Below are 18,281 nucleotides of genomic sequence, written 5' to 3' on the forward strand. Positions count from 1 at the left end.
TGTAAAAAGTTGATAACAATGAATTTATTAAATTACAAAAGTTGTGACATACATCACAACTTATATCTTTCTATACTATTAAAAGGAAACCATCTCACCCTCAAAAATCTACTTGCAAAATGTTGCACCCCTTCATTAACTATAAGTTATTCTTCAGTCATATAATAATTTAGTCTAACATAATCGTTTTAATAATTATCCTTACAATATAATGACATATTATTTTTGTGCCATCATATTTTCAGAAATTGTTTTACCTGTAACAATTTTTAATACTTCAGCCTTATACAGTAGAACCTCTATAAATTAATATTTGATAAATTAATAATCCTTATAAATTAATAAATTTTACCGGTTCCAACTTGGACCGGTTCAAAATTTGACACAAATCGATAAAATAATAAGTTAATAATTTTTTTAGAAAATTATATGTAAATATATAGTCCCATGAAAATTATAAATTAATAATTTATATGTATACATTTTATATAATTAATAACCTATTATTATATAATTTGTTTTATATTCACAATGTAAGTATCTTTATATTCTCTTAACACTTCATATATTTTTGATAAAATTTAGTAATATTATATCTAAAACCACATTTAAGCTATATGCAATATATAGTATATACACCAAATAATATAATAAAATTAATATAAATTTCATATTTCAAAAATAACAATTAATGTCTATACACTAAAATCAAATATTTTTCTTATCTTAAAATAAGAAATCTAAATAATTTTTTTTTTGTAATTACTATCTCTATAATTTAATAAAATTTAAAAATTCCAACATTGTTAATTTATAGAGATTCTACTCTAGTTAACACACACCCACCTATATATTAACAACTCGACTACCACCTAAGCATACTAATATTTAACGGCTTATTTTATTAAATTAATACATCTACCTATTAATATATGTAACACACACGACCTAAGTAATAGTAGTTTGATTAATCACACAAAGGTAAGGTTATTTAATAATAGTGTTTTTCAAATAATATAAAAGGGATATGCCATGATACTGAAAAAGAAAAAGGGAAATGATTAAGTTTTCAAGCTTGTCGGCGGAGGAGAAGGTCGTCCTCAAATCTGTCATCGCTCCAGTTTGCCGGCGGTGGAGATAGAGCCGGGCTTGACTCCATGCTTGTGAAACATTTGTTTAACTAAATATATATTAAATGTTTAATGTAAAATAGAAAAAAATATTAAAAAAAGATTTTAAAAATTATAATTATATAAAAAATTTTATAATAGACTAAAAGGTTATTATAAATCTGTAAGTAAACAAAAAATATTTTATCTTAAAAAAATAATTTTAAATTATTTTTTTTTCAAAAAATCTTTAATAAATAATTTTTTTTTTGTTTTGGATAGGGCCCCCAGAATTCAAGGTCCGGCTCTGTTGGGTGGAGGGTTCAGCGGTTTGTAATTTATGGCAGTTTTGTAATTTACGGCGGCTAGTAGGTTAGCTTTAGTTTGTATTTTTTTTTTCAATTTAACTTATTTGTAAACCTGTTTAAATTACAAACCGGTTTCAAATGTCTTGTAAACCGGTTTCAATATATATGTTTTATATATTTATTTGAATTTCTCACTTTCATATTTTCAAAATATCTTTTTGATAAGAAACTTTCTTTTTGCAAATCTCATAAACATTTGCTATGGAAATTAGTTCTCGCAATTTGCAAGGAAAATATTCCTTCACAAATCATCCCGTTTCTTGTGATGAGACTAAAATATCGAATAGTAGATAAAAGAATATTTAGATAAATCAAAATTTTGAGTAATTTATAGTACTAAATATAATAAAAATATACAACTCACTACATCGCTCTTGTTAATGATCTTTTACTCCCGTCACCAAAAAAATGATCCTTTGCTCCCACATGTAAGAATAACATAAGTTTATAAACTATATTATAGAAATTTATATACATATTTGTTTCTCGGTTTAATTTTGATTTTTTTCCCTAAGGATATAAGATCCACTTGAATAATTCATAGTGCCCCAACCAGAATATACATTTGTTTTCAGTTTGGTTCGATTTTCAGGATACATGTGTCTAGGCTTAATCTGAATCATAGAGAGAAAGAAATTTAAAAAACTTACCAGCATATGTGATAAATTGCAGAAACATGTGAAAACAATGTAAATATCTGAAAAAATTACCCGGAGAAGTTACTAAATTAGGTTTTGAATGGTAACGATCCGAATTGCACCGCACAACAGTTAATAATAACAAATATATATATATATATATATATTTTTTTTGTTAATATTAGGACTGCACCGCAGTTGTTCCGCATGTTATTCGGATCCTTAGTCTTGTTGTGTGCAAGATTATATGTGTAAAATATCAAAATTGGGTTTACAGTTATGTTTAGACGCATTTTAGCATGGGTGTAAGTTGTGTTTTTTTTGTGTCTCGTGGGTGTAATCCAAAATGAATGGAGCAAAATTACAATTTCAGTGGAACTACGTAAATAAATGAAAATAAAATTTCATCTTTTAGAGAAAAAGAGTATGAGTGTAATCTCCCTGAATGCCACCTATGTCCTCCAAGGTTGGAACCTGAAAGAGAAAAGCAATAATAGATATACCCCAGCAATAGGTTTATAAACAAACAAAAATAAACAAAACGAAGAAACTTCTTCACTATCTACATCGTCGACTTGTCAAACCAGAAAATTTTCCAATCACCCTTCCTAAAAAAAACTTATATATATAACTAAGAAAGAATATCATCTTTGTTATATCCATAGTTTAAAATCATGGAGATTAACAGTGAAGCAAATCAACCCGAAGAATCGTCCATAGGATTCACAAAATATCTAAATCGTCAAGGTGATTGGTTAGAGAAAACAAGAGGCAATCTGATGGTTGCAGCGACGGTCATAGCCGGTATGAGTTTTCAAGTTATGGTTAATCCTCCAGGAGGCGTTTGGCAAAGTGACATCTGTACTTCTGCACCTCCTGACAATTTGTCTTGTAAGGACAAAGCTGGAACTTCGGTACTGGGGGACAATAGTTCAAAGCGTGTGTTGTATCTTGGAATGGTTATTAGTAGTACGATATCGTTTTCTGCCTCTATGAGCCTAATTCTTCTCTTCTTCAGCGGGTTTCTACTGAGGTAAGAGATTAGTTGTATCAACTTTGTACAATACGTTTAGATTATTAATTTGAAAATTTTATGCCAATATGAGATTTGACAAGATATTATCGAACATGAAGTGAACTATATTAAGAATATTTTGAGATCAACTTTCTCCTTTTAACCTTTAAGGTTTTCATGCTTTTTACGGACTTACAATTTTGGTCAAATCTTGCTATCCAATTCATCTTCAGTATGAATTTTATATACACATATTGTTCAATATTCATGTAAATTGAGATTAAGGTGTTCACTTTGGTGTGTGTACCAACTATGTCAGCCAGTGGTTGACTTAGACTTACTCATGAAAACTCGTTTGATTGTTTTCTTAAAAAAGTCTTCATCTGATTGGACTTTCATGAATCATAGTTTTTTAATGGTTTACTCGTAGTGATAACTTTTTGGGGTTAAGACAAATTAAAACAGAAAACTTTAGTTATCTGATGTTACAGTTGTTTACAGGAACCGCGTGATAATGACAATTCTGGTAATGTTCATGGTAGCGGCAGTTCTTTGTATATCGGCAGCATTCTTCTTTGCAGTAGCTTTGGTTAAACCTGACGATCCAATCATCGATTATATGCTTGTAATTTATTTTGGATTTTGGGTTGTGCTTTTAGTTTCAATACTCTTAATCCAACTTATTCGATTATTGCGTCGGCTTATTTGTTTGATATGTTGTTGTCGTCCACGTCGACGACGATCTCCTCGACAGTCAACTCCAACTCCGGCCCATTAAACAAGAGAAGAAAAATCTCACGTGTTTAGTATGGTGTTTAAGTTTGATTGTGTGGGTTTGTATTGTTTAATTACTACATCGTTTGGTTAATAATATTAAGTGTGAATCATGACAACATTTAGTATGGCAAGGCTTAAGGTTGATTGTATGGGTTTGTATTGTTTAATAACATCGTTTGGTTAATAATATTCAATGTGAACCATGACAAAAATATATTGTGATTGGTCTAGTAGCGCTCTAGTTAAAAGAATGAATCATTTTCACTAATCGTTTTATAAACTGATAGTAGTATAGTAATAGTCAAAAAAACAGGATAGAGGCGCTACAAATATGCTTCCAAGACTTCAATATCATTCACGTGGACTTCCACGAGCGCGCAATCAGATTTCAGACTTTCTAGCTAAAACTGCTAGATATTTCCATACGGAGTTACATTTTTATTGGTTGTTTTATTCCGGTTTGGTAACCCAGACCACCTCAAGTTTTATTAATAGAATGACCTTTTGACGTAAAGAAAAACAAACGCGGATGAAAAGGAAAACAACAAAGTAATCGACATTTTATCACCAATAAAAAGGCTTTACAAAAATATGATAAGCATTTCGTAATAAGAGAGATCAAAATTCCGAACAAAGAAGTATTTATTTTAACATATAATATGTATCCATGTTTATATTCATAAAACGTTGATAGTTGTATGACTGAATTGACCAAAAGTACATTATTTTCCTTCTATTCAAAATAAATATTTCGTAAGACCTAAGAGCACCATTAACCCTAAAACCTTATTTGGTTTCTTATTTTTTTTATTTTTTATTATTATTTTTTTTTAAAAAAAATTAAAAACGAACCAATCGCGGGTCGTCACGTGTCAGTGGGGACCGCGAACAATACAAGAACCCTACCAAACTTGCCTCTTGCAGAAGAGAAGGAATAGGTGGTTTTAAAAAAAATTGTGGGATCCTCCTCTTAAGAACCAGTTAAGAAGTGGGGTTAATAGCATATGCAATGGTGAACCTCACCATTGAATCCTTGAGAATATTTTAGTAATATTATTTTTTTTGGTTTTTGTTTGAATAGTTAAGGATTCGAATAAAAAATGGTCGTCCAATGGTGTTCCCGAAGATGGATCCTTATAGAAAAAAATATATTATTAATTTTTTTTTAAACTGAAATTGAAATTTGTTTTTAAAACTGAAATTGTAGTTTGTAGTGCTTTGGTGATGTTAAATCAGTTGGTTAAACTTAAACCAAGACTGGTTATGTCAATTGAGCGGTCAGATTGAAGAGGAGGCATCCGGTTCAGTTACACGGTTTAACTCTGTGTGTGTACTTCTTTTGTGTTTCTTGTTCTTCTTCTTTGAGAGTTTGATTGAGGGAGAAAACGATTGTGTGTGAGAAGTGTGATCACACATTCGTGAATTTGAGCGGGAAGATCCTAAACAGATTGAGATTAACTAAACAAAAGATAAAAGAGAAGAGAATGAGCAAGATTGTAGTTAGCTAAACAGATTTAAATTTACAAGAGTAGAGGAAAAAGATTTAAACTTATACAAGTAAGTTGATACTCGAGAAACACAAGAACTTGAGTCTAAACTGAACTGATCATACAAGTACATTGTAGCAAGGAAAACAAGAGGATAGAAGCTCTAAACAAGTTCGAGATACATAGCTAAAGAGACACAAGCTAAAGAGACGGAAGACATTGCCTCTGTTCCTCCTGAAATAAAAAAACAAGTTTCCACGTCAAGACTTACTAATCTCATTGTCATCAGCATCACCCGCGTCGGCTTCTTCCTTGATGATGTGAGGATGTGTATACTGAATCTCACAACAGCTAGGACCAAAAGGAGTGACATGAAACACCATGTCTCCTTCGTGTTTGAAGATGACAAGGTCACCGATTTGAAGGTCATGTGCTGTGGTGAAATCTTTCCAACCTCTGGTGAGTGTCCTGTCTTCTTGTATCACTTCCCAAGTTTGATCTGAAGCGTCTGATCTTAGTTTCCATGTTTTCTGGTTCGTCTTCCCTTCTATGTGCTTTGAGAAGAAGGCAAGTGGTATTGTCTACAAGAAAAGGCAAAGTTAATCAAACAAGAAATACATCTAATCAAGAAACGCATGTAAACAAATAGAGAGAGTGAGGTTCTTACGACGCCACTTTGGAAACCAGGAAGCAGCGGCTTAAAGAAATGAGGTTCATGTGGATTCGCCATCTGCAAACAAGAAACGAATGTAAACAATATCAGTATTGAATTGATTCCCAACTCCTTTTGAAATCCTAATTTCAAACCAGAAGAACCCAAAATCGATGCTAAGCCCAAAATTCGAATTAAAACCCTAATTACAAACGCAACAAACCCCCAAATTGTGTTCGAACCCTAAGTTGAAACGATATCGATTGAACATGCAAACTAATATATATCGATGAATCTACCTTGTTCAGTCGACGGAGACAAATCGCCGTCGTTCGCCGCGGGAATAGCCGTCTGTTGTCGCGGGATTCGCCTTCGCTTCGTCGAGAGAGCAATCGCCTTTCTTCGTTGGGACTTTTTTTTTCTGCTTCGGTCGAGAATGACCAGTGTTTTACGCATAACCAAACCGAAATCTCTTCCATCCATTCAAAACACGCCACGTACCCTAAGGATCAAGTCCTAAAAATCCTTAATAACGTATCAATCCTTACTCCTATTAACCAAACAACTATTATTATAATCTTCCTAACCTATGATTAAACGCCAAAGACCCTGCATGTACCTCCGTTGCGGACGCTCTAATTATGCTCTAACAAGAAAGTTATTATATGTCAAAGTGTGTTTGATAGATTGACTATAAAGTCTATAATATAAATTATCAAATTACTCAACTGTTAACTTGGTCGCTGCCATCTGATGTGATAACGACATGGTATTGTTGTCTTCTTCTTTTTTTTAAGTCTTTTTATGTAACAATGAATCATTGATTCTACTAAAAGGAGTTCATAACCAAACTGCTCGTACATAGACTAGACATTCAATTACAGCCGAAACCCGCTTCCCGAGTCCGCCCGATCCTAAATTATCGGGTTTGTACTTAATTTTATAATCTCTAAGAAAATTAAACTTTTCGAACTAAACCTATTTGGGCTTTGGATATTTTGGGATTAAACCTGTTTGGGCTAGGATCGGCTCGAAAACCCAAAACTTTATATTTTAGTTAAAATATTATCATTCTTACGATCAAAGCCATTATTAATATTGATATATTAATTTAATATTTTTGATACAAACTCTAATAAAGCAAATATGAAAGTTGTTAATGCACTTTATTGTTTGATCATTAAAAGTGTCACATTTTAAAATTTGCAAATGTACTTTGTCTTTTTATGTACAACATGTTTTCTTTAAAAAAATACAAAGTATGAAACGTTTCACGTTTGACAATGTTTATCATAAATTTTGTTCTCTTATATATTTAGTTTAAATTTATATCTGATTATTTAAATCTTACTAAATGTGGTTTGTTTATGATATGTTTTTAAAGCATACAAAAAAGTAAAACATTTTTGATAAAGAAAAAAGTTTAAATTCATTTTATGTTTTAAAACAAAAAGTTAAAACCGATTTTTTTATGAAAATTCACATATATTAAACGATAGAAGTGACAATAACAAATTATTTTTCGAAAAACCTATAAAGATTGGATCGGGCTTTCAATTCTAAGCCCAATATATTTCCAGACCGGCGGACTTAAATATTTACGGGCATAACGGGTTTGGACCGGGCCGGTTCTAGTTGACAATCAGACGCATGAAAATACATACTGCGGAATTACACTTGAGTAAATAAACTATTAATAAATTTTAAAAAACTTCATAAATTAAAATTTTCGTATATAAGAGAACCGAACTCAACGCGTAAGATACTCGTTTAAGGTACACTTAAACCACTCGGCCAAAATAACCCTCCGTTCTTTTGAACGTACAAATCCAACGGTCCAGATTCGATCCCCTTTTCTTCTCGCTCTTCTTTTTTTTTCGACTAAAAAGGATTTTTTTAATTAAACTGTAAAAGGGAAATACAAATACTTAACTTAAGTAACGGTTCAGGAGGTACATTAAATCTAGAATAATCATGATAATCATAAGACTTCTTGGCCAAGGCATCTGCGGCTTGATTCTTCTCACGATGAATGAAATCAATAGAGCACAGTGGAAGTTTGCTCATCCAATGCCTAATTTCCGTTAGTAAATTCCCCAGTTCCACACTGTCAAGTCCCTGATTAATTATGTCGACCAAACCTTTACAATCATTCTCAAACCAAACCTGTCTCCAACCACTACTCCATACAAACTGAAGGGAAAGAAGGAAAGCCGCTGCTTCTGCTTGGAAAGCAGAATGAACATTATGAACCTGCGGTGTACCTGCTGCAAAATATTTACCTTCATAGTCCCGAAGGATCCAGCCTATACCAACACAATGAGAAGATACCCGGAAACTGCTATCAAAATTGAGTTTGTACCAACTTTGAGGAGGAGGTTCCCAATGATTTGAAAAGTTCCTTATAATTCTAACTTGATTATGTTGAGCCTGACCCCCTTCGTAGCCTTGCGCTTGAATCCATTCCTGTAAACCAAGTAAGCTCTTTGAGAAAAGGTCTTATGCACTACAAGAAAACGTGAGAGTAACGACTACCATTTACGACTACAAATGTGTAGGCGTAAATTAACTTCGACATTACGTCTAACTTACGACTATGTTAAAGTCCGTCGTAACTTAGACATAATTTTGCTATTAAAAGTTTTAGTCGTAAACTAACTTCGCATTTACGACCACACTTTCATGTAGTCGTAATGTGGTCGTAAATGTACGACTAAATTACATCGACAAGCTACCATATGATTACCGACCAATTTACAAGAAACATAGTTGCACATTCGTGGTTAAGTTATTATCAAACATAAATATGTTATTTATTATATAATTAATGAAGTTATATATTTATAAATATATGTTGATGATCCAGGTTGATTGTAATGATCCATTCTATCCTCAGTGGTTTCACGAATTGATACAAGGTCCGGTCGCTAAGGTCACCACAACATCTATGTATTTCACACGAGGCTACACTTTTCACACTTACAAATATGGAAGTCGGCGAGCAACAATGAACTATGGAGAATGTGTGAAAGGTGAAACTGATATCTATGGAATCTTACAAGAGATCATCGAAGTGGAGTTCCCCGGCCTTGTGAAGCTGAAATGTGTTCTCTTCAAATGTGACTGGTTTGACCCCACCATCAATAGAGGGGTTCGATATAGCAAGTTTGGAGTTGTTGGTATAAATGCTACACGGAGGTACAACATATTTGAACCCTACATATTGGCATCTCAAGCAGATCAAGTTTGTTTTATTCCATACCCGAGGATCAGACAATTTGGAATATCTTGGTTAGCCGCTATAAAAGTTACACCTCGGGCCCGAGTCTTGTGACTGATGAACAACCGCCTTTACAAGAAGATGTCGTAAATGAAGTAGAAGTACCTGAGCAAGCTACAAATGATATCTTACTTGTTGATCCACACAACCAGGGATATGAAGAACTTCCAGACCGATAGCAACAGACGAAGCCAACGAAGATGAATTTGAAGAAAATGATGAAGTGGATGATGTTTCTGATGACGAGTGATCGAGTTTGATTATGTTACAGTGTTTGTGTTTTATTATATGATTAACCTCTTTGTATTGCATTACAAATAATATATAACTTATTATCATGTTTGCTCAATTATATATGAACTTAGTTTAAAAAAAAAAATCTTTGTACTTTGGGGTTGAAGTGTATAAAACTTATGATGTTTGGGTTTGGGGTTTCGGTTTTAGGGTATAAACACAAAACGAAGCTAAGTAGTCGTAAAGAACGACTAATCTTAATTCTTCCCACATTGGTCCCTAATTGGTCGTAAAGGACTTCGTCCCACATTGGTCGTAATTTTAATTCTTCTTTACGACTATTAGTCCTTAATTGGTCGTAAATAAAAAAATTATTTAGTCCCTAATTGGTCGTAATATTATTTGGTCCCCCATTGGCCGTAAATTTACGTCTCCTTTACGACCGCTAGTCTCTCATTGGTCGTAATATTACAACCCAATTACGACTAACACCAAAACTCTGTATATACTCAGACCTCGCGAAGCCATTTGGTTGCTCATTCCCTTCTCTCTAACAACGACTTCCCTCTCTCTCTAGGTAAGTTTTTTTTTGTTTAGTTTTAGGTGGTTAGTTAGGTGATTAGATTAGGTATGGAATTAGTTTAGGATAGAAGTATATTAGGATGGAGTTAGATTATGATGGAATTCGAATAGGTTTAGATTATTTTTATATAAAAATTTTGAATTGTTTATAACCATCTATTTTTTTGGTTTTTTTCTTCAGATTGACGATATTGCTATGGCTGGCGGTAGAAAGAGACTTAGAAACCTTGCGCCTAGAAACTCTTACGAGAGTACCTTTCTCGGACAGCCAGATCCATCAGCTTCTACCTCCGGCACATCATCCGACTTCTTCGACGAAATAAACTTTAATGCTTAGTTTTTTTGGTTTTAATTAATTTGCATTTTGAATGTTTTATATTATGGATATTATTATGTTTACGAATGTTAGATATTTTCTTTTAATTTTATCAAAATTTTAAAAATTAAGTCAAACTAAATTTAAATATTTGATTTTAATTAATATATAAAATTCGTAAATAAATACAAAATTCGAAAATAAATAAGTAAATTTGGTCAAATTTACAGCCGATGAACATCTAAAGTCGATGTAAAGTAGTCATTAACATTAGAAGTAAATTGGTCGTAAAGTTACGACCAGTGTACGACTAATATGTCTAGTCGTAATATTACGACCAATGGGCCTCTAATAATTAATTACGACCAGCTTCTAACGACCAATCGATTTTCGAAGTTAATTGGTCGTAATGCCCATATTACGACCAACTAGCTACTAATACTGTAGTCGTTAAAGTCTTGTTTTCTTGTAGTGGTGGTTGTACATTCCTTTTATTAAAATGAAAGTCATTTCGCGATTTCCATAATGCCCATAAGATCTGAAGCGGTCGTAATCGAATGCCATCTTGAACGTCTCTAGTGCCTGCAAGATCCAAACATATCCTTATATTTGTCTAAAGCACATTTGAGGGATTAAACAAGTCTCGAATATCACTAGCCCTCCAGACAGCCCTAGCATATTGACATTCAAAGAAGAGGTGATTGATACTTTCTTCCGCAACACAACATTTTTGGCAAATAGGATTTACCTGTATACCACGCGTCTGAAGTCTTGTTGCCACCGGGAGTGCTCTAAAAATTGCTCTCATATCAAATTCTGTATTTTAGGATACATCTTTATGTTCCGTAATTTCTTTTTAGAGTTATATCCCCTGGACATAGTAGATTATCAGTATCATCTTCATCCTCTTCAGCTTCATGAGAAGCTACCCAATATCCTGATTTTTTAGAATAGCGAGTCCTTAGCGTAAGGCCATACAAATTTATCTTTAAGAGCAAAACGTGAAAGCCAAATTGTTTGAGCTAGAGTGAACATCGCTTTCAATTTATTTTTGTTCCATGTCATTGTTTCCTCTGTCCAAAGCTCACAGACTTTCATTTTTTCCGGAGTGAACATCTCTTCCAATTTATTTATGTTCCATGTCATTGTTTCCTCTGTCCAGAGCTCACAGACTTTCATATCATCATTAGAGCCAAAGTAAGTTGGATTACGAGTAATTCGACGAGGAGGAACAACGGGTAACCATTTGTCTGTCCAGACATTAGTATCATGTCCATTACCAATCTGCACACGAAGACCTTTAAGAAGCAAATCCTTTCCAGCTTGAATTGATCGCCATCCATAGTGTTGGGATTTGGGACTACGTCAGAAAATCCATCAGGGACTTCGTCAGGATTGGTGATGGAAATCAAACAAGATTGAGTAGCTTAAACCAAGACAAGGACGTCATGTTAGGAAAAGGAAATGTCACTTTTATCGAGATATGGAAGTCGGCAGGATCATGAAAATATTACTTTCATGGAGTTATGGAAGTTGCAAGTATTTTGGAATATTTCCTAATAGGTTTATGGAAAGGGGTGAATGCCCTAATCCGACTAGGTTAACCTAATAGACTCCTACTATATAAGAGGAGCTCGTGTGTTCTATTATCTCTTGTCCTTTATGAGTCCTTGAGAAGGTCCTTTGTGGCCGGTCCTTTGAGACCAAGCAAGCCGGCTTGTGGCTTGTGTGTGTGAGAGAGAGGTGTTATGTCTTTGTACTTGAGATTATAGTGAATTGCCTCATAGCCAGGCCCCAGGGACGTAGCCACATCTAGGTGAACCCTGGGTAATCAATATTGGTGTATATCTTCTATGTTTATTCCGCATTCTTCTTCCTATCTCCATTATTCTACAAACTCAACTTTCTTACTGACGTCGTCGAGTTCGTCAGAGAGTGTATCAGAGTTTGTGTGTTTGATTTTGGATCTTGAGTCAAACAGTTTTCACCGTTGTGGTTCAACAAAGTGGTATCAGAGCCTTGGTTGGTGTCGTTGTCAATGGAGAAGTCAAGAATTGAGGTGGAGCGTTTTGATGGGAAGGGTGACTTCTCATTGTGGAAGAAGAGGATGCTTGCACATCTGTCTGTCCTTGGTTTAAAGGATGTGTTAGAAGAGTCTACGTCACCTTTTGTATCGGCGATTCAGAAGGAGGAAGACGAAGATGTTTACAGGGAGAGATTGGCGAAAGAGGAAGCTGAAAAGCTTGGAAGATCAGAGACGGCGATGAATCTGATCAGCCTCAGTATGGGAGATCATGTGTTAAGGAAGAACAAGTTGTGTACTTCAACGGCTTCATGATCTGCACTGGAGATGTTATATCTTTCTAATACTCCACTGGATATAATTCACTTGCATCACATACTATATACCTTCAAGATGGTTGTACTCTGAGTATGAGAATATTGATGGCTTCTTGAAGATTGTGTGTTACCTGTCAAGCGTGATTGTAACTGTGTCAGAGGAGGTGCAAGGCGGTTCTGTTGTTGAATTCGCTACCTTCACAGTTCAGCTCTCTCAAGAAAACGCTTAAGTACGACAAGGATGTTTTGTCGTTGGAAGAGGTGACGGGTGCTGCAAGGTCTATAGATCAAGATCTTAAAACCTCTAGGGTTTCACATGATGTTGGTGAATGATATTATGCTAGAGGCGAGTCTGAGAAAAAAGATCTTGTGAGGAATGTTTGGGGTCAGTTCTAGATCAAGCTCAGGGTCAAGAATTACCTGCTGGTTCTGCGAGAAGCAGTGGTACCAGGAATTACTGTTATGTACAAAGAAGAAGTATGGTAAAGAAGATGAAGCAGCGGTTGTGATGGGTCCTGATTCAAAGGGTGATGCACTATCGGTAATAGATATGAAGCGTCATGATTCAAAGGGTGATGCGCTATCGGTAATAGATACGAAGCATCATAATTCCAGAGGGTGATGGACTATCGGTGACAGATAAGCAGCGTCATGATACATGGGTGATTGGTTCTGGATGTTCTTACTACATGACATGAAGGAAGGATTGTTTTTCACATGTTTTCAAGAGTTGACTTCAGGGAAAGTACTTCTTGGTAATAATTGCATGGTAGGAGTGCAATGGATTGGTACAATCAACAAAGCTTATGAAGGCTTTGAGACATGGGAAGGCTATGTTTTACAAGCATGGTAAACTAGCTCTCCGGAGAACCTTGTCTGGGTCATTATACCTAGTAGATGGAGAAACTGCGTCAGGTGAAAATCACAGTGGCGGGAAGAAACCATCAATGGATGAGACAGTCTTGTGTCATAGACGTCTTGGGTACATGTATATGAGGAACCTACAAATTCTGGGCCCAGAAGGGGGTGATTGATAAAGAGGACGATTGAAGTTTTGGAGTTCTGTGAAAGTTTTGGGAAACATGATACATGTAAAGCTCTCAGGTATGTACATACGGTTTTGTGTGTGGATCTCCAAATGTAACTTCAAGTCTGGTGTGGATGTTACCCCCAAGGTTACCTTGAATGTTGCCATGTGGTCTTGTTGTCAAAAGTCTTATTAACCAGGGGAGTTAAGCGGCGTGTTCCGTTGGTACAAACGGCGGTGCAAGATGGGTGTCGGGTTTCGCTGGAAGGTTAAAGAATCACTAGTTTATGTGGTCCTTGGTTTAGGAGGGTGGTTATAATAATTTAATCCACAGTTTTATATTATCGATGAGGACACTGCGTCAGACCAGAAGTTGAGACTTCAGGTGGAGCTGTGATGAAACAGCTGATATAGTTGTTGACGTAGAAGGTGAACAAGGTGATACTGCATCAGACCGGAAGTTGAGACTTCAGGTGGAGCTGTTGACGAAACAGCTGACATAGCTATTGATGCAGATTGAACAAGGTGAAATTCTTGAAGGATGTCGGCTAGGTATGGACAGAGTATGGAGAATAATAGTGCCACCTGCACGGTACTCTGAATCCGAGGATATAGCAGGTTTTATGCTATATGTAGCTGATGAGGTATGTGCTAAAGAAACTCAAGACTATCATGGAGCGATGAGCAGCGGAGAAAAATGGTCAATGGGGTGAATCATAGGGTGAAGAGGTGACTTCACTGGATAAGAGCAAAACCTGGAAACTTGTGAGAAGGCCTGAGAAGCGTGAAGCGATTGGCTGCAAGTGGATGTGTTAAACTGGAGTCTGGTATAACTGGTGTCTGGTATAACTGGTGTTGTAGAAGCCTAGGATCGAGGCTTGGTTAGTTGCTAAGGGATACTCTCAAAGAGAGGGTATTGATTATCAAGGTGTGTTCTCACCCATCGTGAGACATGTATCTGTGAGGTTTTCTGCTACAGAGAACCTTGACTTTGAGCTACTGGTGTAAACCGGTGCTTCTTCATGGATTAAGTGAAGAAGAGTTTTACATGAAGCAACTAGAAGGATTTCAGCTTAGTGGAAAAGAGAATCACGTTTGTCTACTTCAGAAGAAATTGTCTGCCTTAGACGATGCTGAAGCATAGACAGGTATGGAGGATATTCCATATGCTAATGCTATCGGAAGCAAAATGTATGCTATAATAGGCACGAGGTGTGATCTGGGACATGCATTGGGGTTGGTTAGCAGGTTGATTAGTAAGCCTGAGATGATTCATTGGACTGAGCGGGTATGGAGATACCTCACTGGAATACAAGATCAGACTATGCTTAAGAATGAAGCGTTTATGGTTGAAATATTTTGTGATTCGAATCTTTTGCTTCTGTTTTTGGACAAAAGATTGTTGATCTCGGAGTATTTTTTACATGGCTGGTGGTGATACAATCAGCTGGAGATCAAGACTACAAACTGTAGTGACTCTGTCAACGACTGAAGCAGAGTGTATGGCGCTAGTTGGAGGTGTCATAGAAGTGGCGCTGGTTGGAGGTGTCATAGAAGGAATGTGGTTAAGGGGCTTAGTTGAAAAGCTTGGATTTAAGCAAGACACGGTGATGGTATCGTTTGACTCTCAATTTCACTGTTTTTAGCAAAAGAACAATGTGGATCATGAGAAGACTAAGCACGTCAGCAGAAAGGTGCACTTCATCGGGATATCGCTCAAGGTGATGCAAGTATGTAGAAGTTTTGTACTTCAAGGGATCCTGTTGATTTTGTAACCAAGGTGGTTCCTGAGTTTGAGGAAGCTGTTAATTTCCTTGGGATGGCCGAGAGCATCGGTGTCGCCTGGAAAAGCATGAGTTTGATTAACCTAAGTAGTGGATCATGTTTGATGTCATCAAGGTGGAGTTTGTTGGGATTCAGGACTACGTCAGAGAATCCATCAGGGACTTCGTCAGGATTTGGTGATGGATATCAAACAGGATTGAGTAACTTAAACCAAGACAAGGACGTCATGTTAGGAAAAGGAAATGTCACTTTTATGGAGATATGGAAGTCAGCATGATCCTGGGAATATTACTTTCATGGAGTTATGGAAGTTGCAAGTATTTTGGAATATTTCCTAATAGGTTTATGGAAAGGGGTGAATGCCCTAATCCGACTAGGTTAACCTAATAGACTCCTACTATATAAGAGGAGCTCATGTGTTCTATTATCTCTTGACCTTTATGAGTCCTTGAGAAGGTCCTTTGTGGCCGGTCCTTTGAGACCAAGCAAGCCGGCTTGTGGCTTACGTGTGAGAGAGAGAGATGATATGTCTTTGTACTTGAGATTATAGTGAATTGCCTCATAGCCAGGCCCCCACATCTAGGTGAACCTTGGGTAATCAATATTGGTGTCTATCTTCTATGTTTATTCCGCATTCTTCTTTCTATCTCCATTATTCTACAAACTCAACTTTCTTACTTACGTCGTCGAGTTCGTCAGAGAGTGTATCAGAATTTGTGTGTTTAATTCTGGATCTTGAGTCAAATAGTTTTCGCCGTTGTGGTTCAACACATAGGATGGATTACTAGTACAAGTTGACTGTAAAAATGTCAACTTGTTATGATATCTAATTATCTACCTTTGTAGATACGAGCAAGAAGAAATGTCTTAGGCCAGTTTTGAAAAAAAACTTCTAAAAATGTCTTTACATTTGTGCTTTGATTTCGGAAATAGCATTAGATTTTCGCAAGAAGTAAAAAGAAACACCAACAAAGAATAGAATCTTGGTCCAACTTTTTTCCGTATAAAACGCACGACCTTCCCGCTTTTGAACCGTACAAATCCAACGGTCCAGATTCCATCTTTTATCTCTCTCGCTTTTCATCATCAAAACGCAGTTTGTCGCTCCCCACTCCTTTCGCCTCCTCCTTCTCTCTTTTAACCTACAGAGAGAGAGAGAGGGAGATAAACCGAATCAAACAAAAAAACTCTCCGATCTGAGATATCACAATGGCAGTTTCATCGCGCGAGGACTACGTATACATGGCGAAGCTCTCCGAGCAGGCCGAGAGGTACGAGGAGATGGTCGAATTCATGGAGAAGCTCTCCGCCGCCGCAGACGGCGCCGAGCTCACCGTCGAGGAGCGCAACCTCCTCTCCGTCGCGTACAAAAACGTGATCGGCGCCCGCCGCGCTTCGTGGCGGATCATCTCCTCGATCGAGCAGAAGGAAGAGAGCCGCGGCAACGACGACCGCGTCAAGACGATCGGCGACTACAAGGCGAAGATCGAGTCGGAGCTAGCGGGAATCTGCGAGGGGATGCTGAAGCTGCTCGAGTCTGCGCTCGTCCCTTCCGCCGCTTCCGAGGATTCCAAGGTTTTCTACCTCAAGATGAAAGGCGATTACTATAGGTACTTGGCTGAGTTCAAGATCGGTAAGGAGAGAGATGATGCCGCTGATAACACTCTCTCCGCTTACGAATCTGCTCAGGTTCGTCTTCAGATCTGGTGGACTCTTGATTAGGTTGTTGGATTAGATTTAGATTCTGCGATGTGTAGAAGTTGTCCAATTAGATTTAGATTCTGCGAGGTTTTTGATTTAGGTTGTCGGATCTGATTCTTGATTAGGTTGTTGGATTAGACCTAGATTAGTTTCTGATTCTGGATTAGGTTTAGATTCTGCGTTAAAGGAAGGTTATGGCTATGGATTTTGATATTTGCAGGAGAATGCGAAGGGGCTAGCTCCAACTCACCCGATCCGTCTTGGTTTGGCATTGAACTTCTCTGTGTTCTATTACGAGATCCTCAATTCTCCGGATCGTGCTTGTAACCTCGCTAAAACGGTAAAACTAATTTTTGACCAACATTTCTTTGGATAATCAAGAAAAGTAAGTGTTGTTCTTGTTTCTCTGTTTGGGGGTGTATGGTTTTAGGCTTTTGATGCTGCCATTGCTGAGTTAGACACGCTAGGGGAAGAGTCGTACAAGGATAGCACTTTGATCATGCAGCTTCTACGTGACAACCTCACTCTCTGGACATCCGACATGCAGGTTTGCTTATCCTCTCCCTCTCTCTCTCTCTCTTTTACACATTGTAACGGTTGTAGTAATCATTGCGTATTTATTTTGTTGGTGTGGATCAGGATGAAGCTGCAGATGAGATCAAGGAAGCAACGCCTCCAAAGCCAACAGAGGAGCAGAAATGATATGAATCTTTTGTTAGGGATTGAATGAAACCATCTTTCTTCGTCAATAGTTGTGTCTAATCAAAGAGGTGTGTGTCCCTCTCTCTTTCTTTCCTTGGTGAAGTTACACTCTCCTTTTGTTTTTTACCCTTTTGGATCGATTTCGATTTCGATCATGAAAGTTTCTTTTCATGTGATTTAGGAAATAAATAACAATTTTTCAAGCAGAATTAACGATGTTTATCAAATCTTCTGTTTATAAAAAGAAAAGTAGTCTTTTGTTGAAGCA

General features: G+C 36.5%; 3 protein-coding genes across 3 annotated transcripts; 2 read left to right on the forward strand and 1 right to left on the reverse strand.

Annotated features, from left to right (window-relative positions):
* Positions 1-2,674: 2,674 nt before the first annotated feature.
* On the forward strand, positions 2,675-4,080 carry LOC106310903. The gene is made up of 2 exons (XM_013748130.1): positions 2,675-3,148; positions 3,632-4,080. The coding sequence occupies exons 1-2, from the start codon at positions 2,790-2,792 to the stop codon at positions 3,906-3,908; spliced, it is 636 nt and encodes a 211-aa protein (XP_013603584.1). The 5' UTR covers positions 2,675-2,789; the 3' UTR covers positions 3,909-4,080.
* Positions 4,081-5,654: 1,574 nt separating this feature from the next.
* On the reverse strand, positions 5,655-8,624 carry LOC106308998 (B3 domain-containing protein REM9-like). The gene is made up of 5 exons (XM_013746090.1): positions 8,565-8,624; positions 8,462-8,512; positions 8,329-8,352; positions 6,062-6,124; positions 5,655-5,975 (listed from the first exon to the last, which is right to left on the reverse strand). Exons 1-5 carry the CDS (start codon positions 8,622-8,624, stop codon positions 5,655-5,657), a joined length of 519 nt encoding a protein of 172 aa, XP_013601544.1.
* Positions 8,625-16,710: 8,086 nt separating this feature from the next.
* On the forward strand, positions 16,711-18,242 carry LOC106307343 (14-3-3-like protein GF14 omega). The gene is made up of 4 exons (XM_013744272.1): positions 16,711-17,299; positions 17,532-17,651; positions 17,742-17,858; positions 17,951-18,242. The coding sequence occupies exons 1-4, from the start codon at positions 16,820-16,822 to the stop codon at positions 18,011-18,013; spliced, it is 780 nt and encodes a 259-aa protein (XP_013599726.1). The 5' UTR covers positions 16,711-16,819; the 3' UTR covers positions 18,014-18,242.
* The last annotated feature ends 39 nt before the right edge of the window (positions 18,243-18,281 follow it).

Source organism: Brassica oleracea, chromosome C8 (genome assembly GCF_000695525.1).
Source record: "Brassica oleracea var. oleracea cultivar TO1000 chromosome C8, BOL, whole genome shotgun sequence".
NCBI lineage: Eukaryota > Viridiplantae > Streptophyta > Magnoliopsida > Brassicales > Brassicaceae > Brassica > Brassica oleracea.